The sequence below is a fragment of the Panicum hallii genome, chromosome 8 (assembly GCF_002211085.1).
Source record: "Panicum hallii strain FIL2 chromosome 8, PHallii_v3.1, whole genome shotgun sequence".
NCBI lineage: Eukaryota > Viridiplantae > Streptophyta > Magnoliopsida > Poales > Poaceae > Panicum > Panicum hallii.
In genome coordinates, this window is record NC_038049.1 from 37,762,437 (window position 1) to 37,775,288 (window position 12,852).

The window sequence follows — 12,852 nt, forward strand, 5'->3', positions numbered from 1 at the left end:
ATACATGAATTATAGTGAAAAAATAAAAAATATTACAAACATACGTGCATAATAGTGAAAAAATCAAATATTGTTCCAAACATACATGACTAATGGTTCAAAATGGAGCAAATATTATTCCAAACATACATTAATAAAGGTTAAAAACAAACAAATATTGTTCCAAACATACACGAATAATAGTGAAAAAGCAAATATTGGTACAAACAGTTCATTTCAGCTGCTTCATCTCATGCTCCCTCTTCAACCAATCAAGTCTCCCTTCAAGTGTTTCAAATGTTGCAAGAAGCTCTCTAATTTCAGGTTTTATGATGAGCAAAGTGGATATGTGCATAAGAGTAGTTCCCTCCTGCACCCCACAATCTTTCAACAATTTCATAGCCTCTGCAATGGTAGGCATCTGGCTAGTCCTAGGAGCCGATGAAGCTTCAAGACTGCTGCTAATCTTGTCCACTACTTCTTCTATCTTGCTGCTAATCTTGTCCACTACTAGTTTTCTTGTACAACTGAAGAAATGGGCTGCTCTTCTCTTCCTTGTCTTCCATACCAGTAGAGGAAGATGTCTTGCGCTTCTTATTGTTTTGGTTTTGCAACATGGCCATATTTGCATTCAAGGGACTTTTCTCCAACTCTTGCACATCATCATCAGTTGAATTACCATAAAAATCCTTCGGGATGGAGGCCGATGCCCTGGTAACATGGGCACCTCCCAAACATGATGTGCAGTGACTCCAAGTTGGCCGGGCCACATTTTCTGAACTGCTGATGCTTGCATTTCCTTTTATTAGTTGGATCATCACATCTCTACAATCAAATGCACAAGAAATAAGGTACTGCCCAACAAGAAATACTAGTAGAACATGATGTAACACTTACCGCAAGATGTTCTTCCCACCATTTATCATCACAATCCACTTTTTGTCGTATCTCATTCCATCCAAGTCCGGTAGCACTATTTTTTAACTCCATAAAAATAGTGTAACTTCTCTTGAGATTGTCCCATTTATTCTTCATTTGCAAATGTTCAAGTTTCTATCCCGTTTCTTCTGCGAACTTAGCTTCAACATTCTTCCAACCAACCTTATTAAGATAACCTAATGGCCTATGTCCAGCAAGCACCTCGGATGCACATAGTTCACAAAAAAGCTTCACTTTTACTGCAGACCATTCTGCTTTGTCACCCATTCTAATATGCAAACATTATATATGTTATTTACTACGTGCATAGATAAGTCAAACACATAACAATCACACTGCCAAAACAATAAGCACTAACGAATAATCTAGGGAGCAATATCATGGTAAGACAAAGATTACCGACTTGTTAGCAGTAATAGTGAAGGAATAAAAGATCTACTGATATACGCGTTGGCACTAATGTAAGCTAAACAGTAGCAGATAGATCATGTGATTTTAATGTACATCACAGAGGCAATTGTACTCAAATTCTTCAAGTAGATGCACCAGTTCATATATATGTACGCTTTAACATAGTTCATGTTATCCCCTTTTCAAACGTTCTTTAAGTATGTTGTTCTTATTGTTCAAAAAACCAAATGATGTCCATAGTTTTTTAGTAGGTCATTAACTATGACTAAATCTAGACATCGTATCCATTTCAACCACTGTAATTCTCAGCAGTGTCCGATGTGTTGTCACTGCTGTAATCTCAGATGCATGCCCTATCTAGTTTGATGGCAGATCTCAAATTCATGCAATTAGTAACTGGGGTATATTATTTATTAGAAAAGAATAAATTCAGATGTTACATTCAAATATCAGCAAAATATGGTTATAGGTGTTTGGTGTATTCATTTGGGAAGGGGAAACAGCTAAATGGCAATTGATCATGTCATGTCGGGGATGTGAAGCTAGGGTCACTAAACCACTCTAAGCAGCACAAATCTCAATAGATTCGAAATTTGTTGCAAAGAACCAGCCATGGTCCACTAAAACCCGCTGATGGTAAAAGGAATAGTTCCTAGCAGCAAAAATAAGAAAGCCATGAGATTTGAAGAACCGTACTGTTGAGTATTTTGGACGGAGAACCGCGTTGGGGGCGGCGGGCGGCGCGGCGGGGGCGGCGGGAGGACCTGCAGCGGCGGGCGGCGCGTTGGGGGCGGCGGGGCGCGTCGGGGGGCGGGCGGCGCGTTGGGGGGGCGCGGCTGGGCGGCGCGTTGGGGGCGGGGGCAGCGGGGGTCGGCGGGGGGCGCGGCGGGGCGCGTCAGGGGGCGCGTCCGGGGGGGGGGCTGCGGGAGGACCTGCAGCGGCGGGTGGAGCTTGTGGATAAGGAAAGAGAAGGTCACAGGGGAAAAGAAAGAAAACGATTCGATCGCATAACGGATGGCAGTGCCGGTAAATACCGCTGAGAAGTGGTGAAATCTGGGGTGCGCCCCGATTTCACTTTACACTAGCCGGAATTGGTCGATTTACGAGAATTGATTCGTTCGAGGGAACCCTTTGGTTGGGAATCTGATTTTTGGAACGTGAATTTGTGGTTCACAGCTGAACCAAAGGGACCCTCAATGTTGACGGAGCCTTTGAGTCAAACGTGCAGAGGGAGGTATCGGTGTCGTCATTCGGGAGAAGAGAGCGAAATCGTGCGGCACATGAGCTTGCACAGTTGGCGAAGCGAACGGCATACTCCGCGGTTTGGAGGTTCACGGCGCCAGTTTGCGTAGAGCAAATTATTGCTCAGGAGTGTATCTTTGGTTCTGAGTAATAAAAAGCGCTATTTTCTCCTCAAAAAAGGAACAAGAATGAGTATATGAGGAACAGATAGCTATAGTACTGAATCAAGGTAGCGTGGACGATATAGAAGCCCGATTCACCGCTGCCAGGGTAAGGGCGAGGACCTACAGCTAGTTCTATTCCTACCTAGGGTTTAAGAGTTCATGTCGGAATGAATATTACAGCATAGACCCGAAGCCTATAGCAATGGCTGGGTAAGATACATTAAGCAAGCAGCTTTAAAGTAAATGACACTGTTAACTGTTCGGCAACTGAACTTTTTTTTAAACGTTCGGCAACTGAACTAGGCGCGAAGCAACGCCTTTATTCAATGACGACCGTCAGATGCAAAATGAACGCTGATATATAGCTGAAGTCGATCACTCATTCAGTCTCCTGAAGATTTCCCTTACCGGTCCCAGAAGCAGTGAAGCACGGAACCTTACTAACGAAACTGAATAATGGACATTGCCGTTGCCTGACAGGATGCACATATGGCAGAGACTAAACCTTCGTCTATGCCTATTTTTTTTCGTTTTAGATATTTGCTGCAACAGTTGTTTGACGAACCGTGCATACGATTTTTTGATATCCTTATTCGTTTTTATGTTTCCCCTGCAACCTCTCTGATGACTGATGAGCCTAGTATTCATCTTGCTTGCCGGCAGCATGCAGCAACACCATCGTCTCGACGGTGACCCCCGGGCCGACCCCCAGCATGACGCCCCACTCGCAGTCAAGCATGTCGTCGCGTTCCGTCTGGTCACCATTTCGGCGGCGGCGCCGCTGTATCTCGTCCAGAACGAAGACGATCGACGCGCCATACACGTTCCCGTACTCGCTCAGAACGTGCCGGGAGGCCGCCAGCTTCCCGGGCTCCAGGGCGAGCGCCGCCTCGCAGCTGTCCAAGATTGCCCGGCCGCCGGGATGTACAGCCCAGAAGAGGCTGTTCCAGCCGCCGCAGCCGCCGCTGGTGAGGCCCAGCGGCGCCACCATGTTCGCCAAGCACGCCTCGATGTGGTCACGGACGAGCGCTGGCGCCTTGGCGGACAAGCCGATGTCGTAGCCAGCATCGCCGAGCTGCATAGACAAGGCGTCCTCCGTCCCTGGTAACGTTGCCTGCGAGGCGGACATCATGTAGAAGATGGGGCACTCAACGGGTTCCGCCTGGTCGTCGTCGGCGGCGCCTACAATGACGGCGCCAGCACCGTCGCCGAATAGAGCCGCGGCGACGAGGCCGTCCAGGCGGGCCTCCTGCGGGGGCCCGAAGGATAGCAGCGAGTTGACCTCGCAGACGGCGACCAGCACGCGCGCGCCGCGGTGGCTCTCGGCGATGTCCTTGGCGACCCGGAGCGCGCTGGAGCCGCCGAAGCAGGCGTGGAAGAAGAGCAGCGTGCGCCGCACGGTTGGGCGGAGACCCAGGAGATCGGCCAGCCGGAGGTCGGGGCCCGGCGACTGGGCGCTGGAACTGGTGCTCAGCACGAGGTGCGTGATGTCGGCGGCCGGACGTCCCCACTCCGCGATCGCCCTCGCCGCGGCCGCCGCGGCGAGCTCGGGAACGGCGTCCGCCGTGATGGCCAGACGTGCGTCGAGCGACGGCAGAGCGGGGTCCAGGAACTCCGGGTGGCCGGCGAGCATCTCCTCGGTACAGTGGAAGTAACGCTTCCTGACGCCGGATTTCTCACCTGCACGGACACGAAGCGATTGGAAAAATCCAGAAAAGTAGTTTTGATCGATGAATTTAGTAATCATCATCAGTACATATTCTCTTCATTTTGTTCTTGAGCGTGGTGAGGTGGTCGCTCTTGGTGACGCGGAAGTACCAGTCGGGGTATTCGTCCTGGTGCAGGCAGTTCGCAGGGTTGGCCGTGCCGATGGCCAGCACGGCCGCAGTGCCGTCGGGGCGCTGCCTCTGCTGGCACTCCTGCAGGACGCTGTCAACACCCGCTGTTGCAGCCATCGTCGATTGCCGGCGGCTTCCCTGAGCAGGCGAGCTCTTCTTCCTACGTTCACCGGCGTGAGACCTGACCTGACCTGACACGAGCATGAAGAAGAACCTCCTTGGAGATTAAATAGTGTGCTCAAGTTTGTGTTTGTGTTGTGTTATTCTTTTTCAAAACACAGTTCGATACACGCAAACCATATGAGTCCATTATTGTTCTAACCACTCGAACGTACTAAAAACATGTGGGTACGGGCAAATTACATAGTTTCCAGATTGACACGCTAAAAATATGGACAGTTGAGCAAATTTAAGGTGGATACGAGCTAGCATTGATTTCAACTCCACAAGACACGAGACATGTATGAATCGGCTGTGGATATGTAATCATGTGAAAAGAATTGCTGCAAGCTGCGGAAGGTTCCGGAAAATACTGCTAAGTTTTGTGAACTGCTGCAACTATAAGGCGAGGAGCACAGGTTGAAATGGATGTCTGAGATGTTAGGGTCCTCTAAATTGCCCCACCTTAGCTGAGTGCTTTCGAGATCGATGATCTGTTGGATATTTGTTGCCTTCTGTACTAGAACTTGTAGGATTGCTAAGCCATGTGCGACAAAAACGATAAGGCAAATGCTTTCGGTACAAGTGAATGAATAGATCTAGGTAACTACTACTTGCAATGTGACTTGTGGTTCTGATGCAGGTAGAAGTAACATTTGAAACCAGTAGAAGTCCAATTCATCTTAGATCTCCAACCACTTAGATTTTTTTTAATATTGAAAATGGTTCTGTCTTCTACGCCATACAATATACCTTGTCTTTGCTCATTTTTACATGGTCACAGCTACTGATTGATGTTTCAAAAAAAATGGAGAAAAAAGTAAAGAAGGTCTTTATCCATGACAAACCAATTAGTAAACTCCCACATGTTGATTGAGAAGAGTTACACAGCCACACACCCTTTATGTATTGGCAATCCATGTTTAATTTATATACTCCATCTATTATTTATTTTGAAGTAATATCCAAATTTTAAATTATAAACACCTTGAAATGTGCATGCATGTATAAAAAAGTAACAGCAAGTATATCTCATTACAGCATTGGCGTATCGCCTAAAATAGGGCAGCCACAACTAGTTGTATTCTTTGCTTGTTGACTTCTTTCAATAAGGATAAGATGCTTAGATCCCATGTGAGTGCATGTTGAAGAAATGTGGAGTTATAGAAAAACATGTGCTTACACTACCTCATTAAGTCATCACCCATTACTTCGCTAGTTCAAATGAAAAGGAACAACACGGACGGGGAATATCCTACAATAAACCTGGTGTTGGTGTTTGTAAATTAAAACCAAATAACAAAAACTAGTTTCTTGATGACACATATGAAAAATTTTGCAAGTTTTGAGAAGCTCAATGATTTGGATGTTCATGAATATATATAAATTTAAATTTCAAAAAAAATGATTAGTAAATAATTTCCATTAATAGAAAGCTTGATGAAGCCATGGTTGATGATCATATGAATCTTGGCTCCTTGTTGAAGCATAAGTAGGATATTGATAGTTACAATATGGCAACCATGGATTATACAAGAACCATGGGTTAGGATCAAATATATCTAAATATGCACTCCATGGTGGGAAATGCATGAAGGGAAAAAATGATGTTGACCAATGAGATGGATATTGATGTTTCTTTGCTCTTGGTAGTGAACAATTTTTCTTTGGTTGCCTTCTTCCAGCCGATTGTTTAGCTTTTGTTCAGCTATCTTCTGATATTTATGTAGAAGGTCTTGAAAGCTCAATTTCTTACTTAGTATCTTTCGCTCTTTGATATCAAATTAACAGTTTAACAATATTTCTAGCAAAATAGGTCAGACCGGTTCCAACAGTGATTGGGTCACTTTTCTCAGAACCAATGACTTTGATGTCATCTTGCCCCCTAAGCTGAACTCGATTGATGTTTAGCTATATTGTTGGAAACATGCGCACCATTGGGGACAACTTGATCAACATAACTAACCACCAATATTTCTTCAGTTGTCGGGTTTTTCTCATCTAGCGTCCAATCTAAATTTTCCTCATTCTACCATATTTTTTGACATGATAGACTTGTTTGAGAATCTTTGCTTTCTTTTCTGTATAGGCCGATTTCTTTGGTCAAAATGGTCATTATTTGTAGATGATGGTACTTTAGTTGCCGAAACCCTTTACACTTCATAGAATTTGGATAGAAACATCTAGGAGAGAAGATATCCACGAATTATAAGAAGACCAAGATGAATAAGAATAAGGCTTCATCTCAACTCGGTTACCAAAGTCAATTTCTCCGGTGTGGACGTTGCTCTCTCTTGTTCCTGGTCTCCATCGATCCGAATGGAATCACTTCCACTTTTGCGGTGATATCACAACACGTCTTCTTGTTTCCAGTCGGGTCGGCTACTAGTGTTGGAAAATCACATGTAGGAGGGATGGCCAATACTAGGAGTCCCGCGCGACTAGGGTCCAAAGGGTCGCAGAAAGGCATAGCACCTCTCCGCTCTCCCGTTTCTATACCCTCCGTCCCAAAAATAAGTTATTCTAGAATTTAAAATTTATCCTAAAATTTGTCCAAAAACCAAGTTATTTTACCATATTTAGAAAGTGTGTGTGCATGTAAGAATCGATTATTGTCAATTATGGGTAATAACTAGTGGTAAATATGGTCATTTTGCCTTCTAGATAATCTGTCCTAAAATTTCTAGAATAACTTGTATTCGGGAAGGAAGGAGTAGCTTTTTAATTAACTCCTGGCCCATGATTAGTTGAATGGTCCACGGACAGCACTGTAGCTGCACTGTTCATGGAGAAAAGCTGACATGTGCATCGACTTCCTTGCAAAACAAAGGTTGAACAGAAAATAATCTGTAGTTTTCAAATTAAGTATTCAAATTAAATTTGGATTGCACCGTTGTATTTCTTGCAATGAGATCTTCAAAACCAGACTATACTCGACTATGTTTGGATAAAAAGAATTCAGAACATTTCTTTTAAATAGTTGGAACAATTTTATTGTAAATCAAGAACAATTGTTCCAAATTTATGATAAAACTGTTCCTTTTTTAAAAAAGATGTTCTAGCATGGAAATTGTTCAAATGTGTTTTAGTTTGATTTTAATTAAAATTTTAATTAAAAATCCACCGCTGTAATGGGATTTTTGACTTGAATCTTCAGTTTAGAAGATATAAACTTTTTTGGTGCCAACCTTTTTTTTTTCTCTCGATACGAGTGCCCTGCCATCTCTCTGGTACGGTCCTACAGCGGAGAAATATGGGCCACCTTCAACCCGCGGGCCCAAAAACCGAAAAAGTTGGAGCGGCAGGCTTCCGCGATAATTTTACACACAGTCGCGCGAGTTACCTGTAGCAGCGCCCCGAGGGATAGGGGTAGAGGGTCTTTAGGCGGATTCAGTGGTTGGGCACCGGCACACCCGGCTTGCCCTCTGGGCTCGCAAGTGCCCTTCACCTTTTATGTGTCACCAGTTACAGATCTTCGGTGACCGGCACCATGCGGTCACTTTTTTTTCAGGTTGAACACTGTTATCGATGGGAAAATATAAACTAAGAAAGGAAGCATACTTCTTGTGATTTTAGCAACTCTAGACTTCCATCCATAACTCACACATACACCATACCAATATTATCATCCACATACATGTAAGGCTCTAACAGTTTTGAGGTCTGGGTGCGCAGGGTGATGCCCTTTGGCAGTAACATTTCCCCGGGTTACACAAGAATGTTCATTTAGCTGAGATGGCGAGCTATTTCTCGTCCCGGCTGCCAGCAGCATGCAGCACCATCGTCTCGACAGTGAGTCCAGGTCCGAGCGCGAGCATGACGCCCCATTCGCAGGCAACGTCGCCGCCAGCGTCACCACCTTGGCGGCGGCGCCGCACCTCGTCGAGAACAAAGATGATCGTCGCGCCGAGCATGTTGCCGTACTCACCCAGCACATGCCGGCTGGCCGCCAGCTTCCCCGGCTCCAACCCAAGAGCGGCCTCGTAGCTGTCCAAGATCGCACGGCCGCCGGGGTGCATCGCCCAGAAGAGGCTGTTCCAGCCGCCCGCGCCGGCGGCGAGACCCAGCGGCGCCAACGCGTCCACCAGGCACTTCTCGATGCTGCTGCGGACCAGAGCTGGAAGCTCAGCGGACAGGTTGTAGCCAAGGCCGCTCTCGCCGAGACGGACCAAGACGGCAGGCTCCGTCCTCGGCAACGTCGACTGCGAGGAGGACACCATGTGGAAGATGGGGCGCTCGACGGCGGCCACTGGGCCGGCGCCGATGATCGCAGCGCCGGCGCCGTCGCCGAACAGGGAGTTGGCGACCAGGCCGTTGGGGTTAGCCTCGTCGGGGGCGCCGAAGCCGATGACGATGGTTTCGGCGCAGACCACCAGCACCCGCGCCCGGTCGTCGTTCTCGGCGAGGTCCTTGGCGATGGGGAACACGGCGGCGCCGGCGGAGCAGCCGTGGAGGTAGAGCGTGGTGCGCTGCACGGTGGGGCGGAGGCCGAGGAGCGCCGCCAGGCGGACGTCCGGGCCCGGCACGCCGCCACTGGAGTTGGTGCTCAAGATGAGGTGCGTGATATCGGTGGCCGGACGGCCCCACTCCGCGATCGCCTTCTCCGCCGCGGCGGCGGCTAGCTCGGGCAGGGCGTCCGCGGTGATGCGCAGCCGTGCGCTGAGGGATGGCAGGGCACGGTCCAGGAGCTCGGGATGGCTGCCGATCATCTCCTCCGTGTGGTGGAAATGGCGCTTCCTGATGCCTGATTTCTCACCTGGACAAGCGAAGATATAAGGGATTGCTGATCTAGAAAAAAAATTGTGATGTGGTCAAATCAAATGGCTGAATATATATATATATATATATAAAAGTTTCGATTAATTATTGTTACATATTCTCTTCATCTTGGCCTTGAGCGTGGGGTGGTGCTCGCTCCTGGTGACCCGGAAGTACCATTCGGGGAACTCGTCTTGGAGAACGCAGTTCGCCGGGTTCGCCGTGCCTATGGCCAGCACGGCGGCGCGCTGGTTCGGCTCGAGGAAGGCTGCGGCGCCCATGGTCGCCGGCCGGTGAGAAGTAACTGGGCTCGATCGGTCGAGCGATGTTGATACGAGAGGGTGCATAAGATCGACGAGTCCTTGGAGATATATAATTGTACTAGAAATTCAGTAATTTCCACCCTGTGTTGGTAGTTGAGCGGCGAACTGCCAACAACAATTATGACTCGTTACACTCGTACGAGCTGCTAAATTTTGGCATCTTTAATCAGGCTTAGAAAGTAAGTTATATGTTAATTTAGCAAGTTTTAGTTTACATAGTTGCGAGGTTAGGACATTAAATTCTTATGTTGTGGAAAATGTGTTGGCATGAAAATCATGGACGTCGGCAACTGGTGTCTGGTTAGTGGTTACAGCACTGTATAGTGTAGATGTAGATGGCTAGATGGACCGGGGCGGATGGTCTGCATTATGCTCGACAGTAAAAAAAACCCAGCCCTAAACAACCACGGGCTGATAGTCATAGTGCCTGTGCTGGTCTGGCTCGATCATCGTGCCATATCTGGGCAGGAATCTCGGCACGCAGTGCCGGCCTGGACACGGCTCGACTAATAAACTATAGCCTAATTCATCCATTAGGCCCATAAACTTCTCATGTAAATACTCTCCATCCTCTCCACTAAACCCTAAGTTTATCCCCATCCCTCCCCCTCCAACCGGCCACCGCCCTTCTCCTCTCTCTCCTTATCTGTTGCGTTGTTGTTGTTAACGCTGATACAAGGACACGAATGGCTTTCACTTGGTACACCTGCACGGTAGCACCACCTCCATAGCAAGAAGCGATGGTGATGCCGCTACCAGGATGTCGCGCGGTAGTAGCGGGCGCCACCCTAGATCTAAGGGAAAAGCCACCCTTCCCCCCCCCCCCCCCCAAATTTGGGCAAAATTGCCCCTCCGCTACCCTCCCAGCTGTCGGAGCTGCTGCGGCATGGGCTTCTAGCGGTAGCTTCGGCAGTGGCGAGGCGGGATAGGCTACAAACAAGGGGTCGCATCACTAGAAATGGAAGAAACTTGCCCAGTCGCCGCCTTCTTTGAGCCCACATGGGCTTCTGGCAAAGCTCTCCAGCGGCGGCGCGGGGCAAGGAGTGATGGGGCGAGCTGTGTTGCAGCAGCGGCGGTTCCGCCTGAGTCGCCCTTGGGGGTGGCGAGATACCCTTGGAGGTGACTTAATGTTAAGTAACTTTCACAACAAACTGAAATTAAATGTGACTAGATCGATCTAGGAATCACAATTTGCTTCAAATAAATGTTTTTATCAAACTAACAAATATTTTCCTTCCACCAATAAGCTCATCAGCTACAAACATATCCTTGGTCATAATAGGATCTCAATCATCCCAGCCTTCATCCTCATCCAAATCAACATCCTTTTAACGATGAGATTACACAAAACAGTACATACATCTCACATCCCCAAGCTCTATCCTCTAGAAAAATACTATGTACACCCGACTTGTGCACACAAAAGTTCATTCTAAGGCTTCTCTTTCATCCAACAAATCTCCAAAATTGATTAAGAAAACCCAAATATTTTGCAAACCATGTTATTATTTTAGAAATCCAAAAGAAAACTAAGTATCTGAATAGGACCTATAAAATTCCATGCTATGAAGATTACCGGTGTTTCAACAGCTGCAAACATATCCTTGGTCATAATAGGACCTCAATCATCCCAGCTTTCATCCTCATCCAAATCAACATCCTTTTAATGATGAGATTACACAAAACAGTACACACGTCTCACATGCCCACGCTCTTTCCTCAAGAAAAATACTATGTGCACCTGACTTTTGCACACAGAAGTTTATTCCAAGACTTCTCCTTCATCCAACAAATCTCCAAAATGCATTTAGAAAAACCCAAATATTTTGCAAACCATGTTATTATTTTAGAAAATCCAAAAGAAAACTAAGTATGTTAATAGGTCCTATAAAATTCCATGCTATGAAGATTATACCGGTGTTTCAAGGATACGTTATGTTCCCCTTCATTGAAGCCTTAGCATCCAGGTCAGTTACTGTTCCAGTTTCCTAAGGAGCCAAAGCTCAAGCCTGCAAACCCATCTCTTGTAATTTGTTCCATCAAAACTGTTCGGTTTCAATTGCACAACAAAACCAAAAACCAAAAAAGCCCTATCAAGTTTTTGGATTGTTGGAATTAGAGGCAAATTATGGTTCATTTTAATCCAAAATCTATATTTATACTATAAAAATTGAAACAATTGAAAATAATTTCCACTAAGATTACACCCACCGTACCCCTATCCCACTCGCTAGGTCGAGAGGTTTGATAAAAGGGATGGAGACCTATAATTTTTATGAATCTAAAATATTTCTGCAAAAAACTTAAAACTTTGTTCACTAGCCTACCCAGTATACCCGCCTTCTCCTTTCCTTAAGCGCCCGCCAATCAAAATTTCAACTTTCCTTGTGTTGACGCCAATCAAGCATCCTCTATCACCAATCAATCATCGATTTTATTTTCTAAGGAAATCAACCGTGTACTGATATCTTTCCGTATAACTCTGAATTGTTCGTTTTCATGTACATCGCGTCAATAGGGAAATAATAACAATCAGTGATCATATTGGATAGTCCTTCTATTTTGTCCTACGGTGGCTCCAACCGCGCCTACAATCTTCTACTTTCCATTTATTTTACTTCTTTATTAATCATGAACTCATGGTACACTTTTCATTACGAATTATCAATCACATTTGCAATCAACATTGATTGATACCAGTCCAAATTATTTTCCTTGTTTTATAGATGTATTTCATATGCACCAAAGATTTCCAAAATCAGTATGCTGAAATCAAGGGTTGGATTAGTGATTTATGCAATTAAGGATTGATACATGTCTGGATTATTTTCCTTGTATTGCAGAAGTATGCCATATACATCAAATGTCTCCAAAATTAGTGGACCGAAATCAAGGATTGGGTTAGTGATTTGTGAAATCAAGGATTGATACCTGCCCACATTACTTTCTTTATTTTAAACATGTATACCATATGCACCCAAAAATTTTAAAATCAGGGTTGACACCTACCCGGATTGTTTTCTTCTAAGATTAGTTGCC

General features: G+C 45.9%; 2 protein-coding genes across 2 annotated transcripts; both read right to left on the reverse strand.

Moving 5' to 3' along the window:
- Positions 1 to 2,866: 2,866 nt before the first annotated feature.
- LOC112903116 (bisdemethoxycurcumin synthase-like) lies at positions 2,867 to 4,753 on the reverse strand. Its single transcript, XM_025972332.1, has 2 exons — positions 4,492 to 4,753; positions 2,867 to 4,415 (listed from the first exon to the last, which is right to left on the reverse strand). Exons 1-2 carry the CDS (start codon positions 4,688 to 4,690, stop codon positions 3,373 to 3,375), a joined length of 1,242 nt encoding a protein of 413 aa, XP_025828117.1. The 5' UTR covers positions 4,691 to 4,753; the 3' UTR covers positions 2,867 to 3,372.
- Positions 4,754 to 8,252: 3,499 nt separating this feature from the next.
- Positions 8,253 to 9,815, reverse strand: LOC112903125 (bisdemethoxycurcumin synthase-like). The gene is made up of 2 exons (XM_025972339.1): positions 9,606 to 9,815; positions 8,253 to 9,488 (listed from the first exon to the last, which is right to left on the reverse strand). The coding sequence occupies exons 1-2, from the start codon at positions 9,769 to 9,771 to the stop codon at positions 8,476 to 8,478; spliced, it is 1,179 nt and encodes a 392-aa protein (XP_025828124.1). The 5' UTR covers positions 9,772 to 9,815; the 3' UTR covers positions 8,253 to 8,475.
- Positions 9,816 to 12,852: the final 3,037 nt, after the last annotated feature.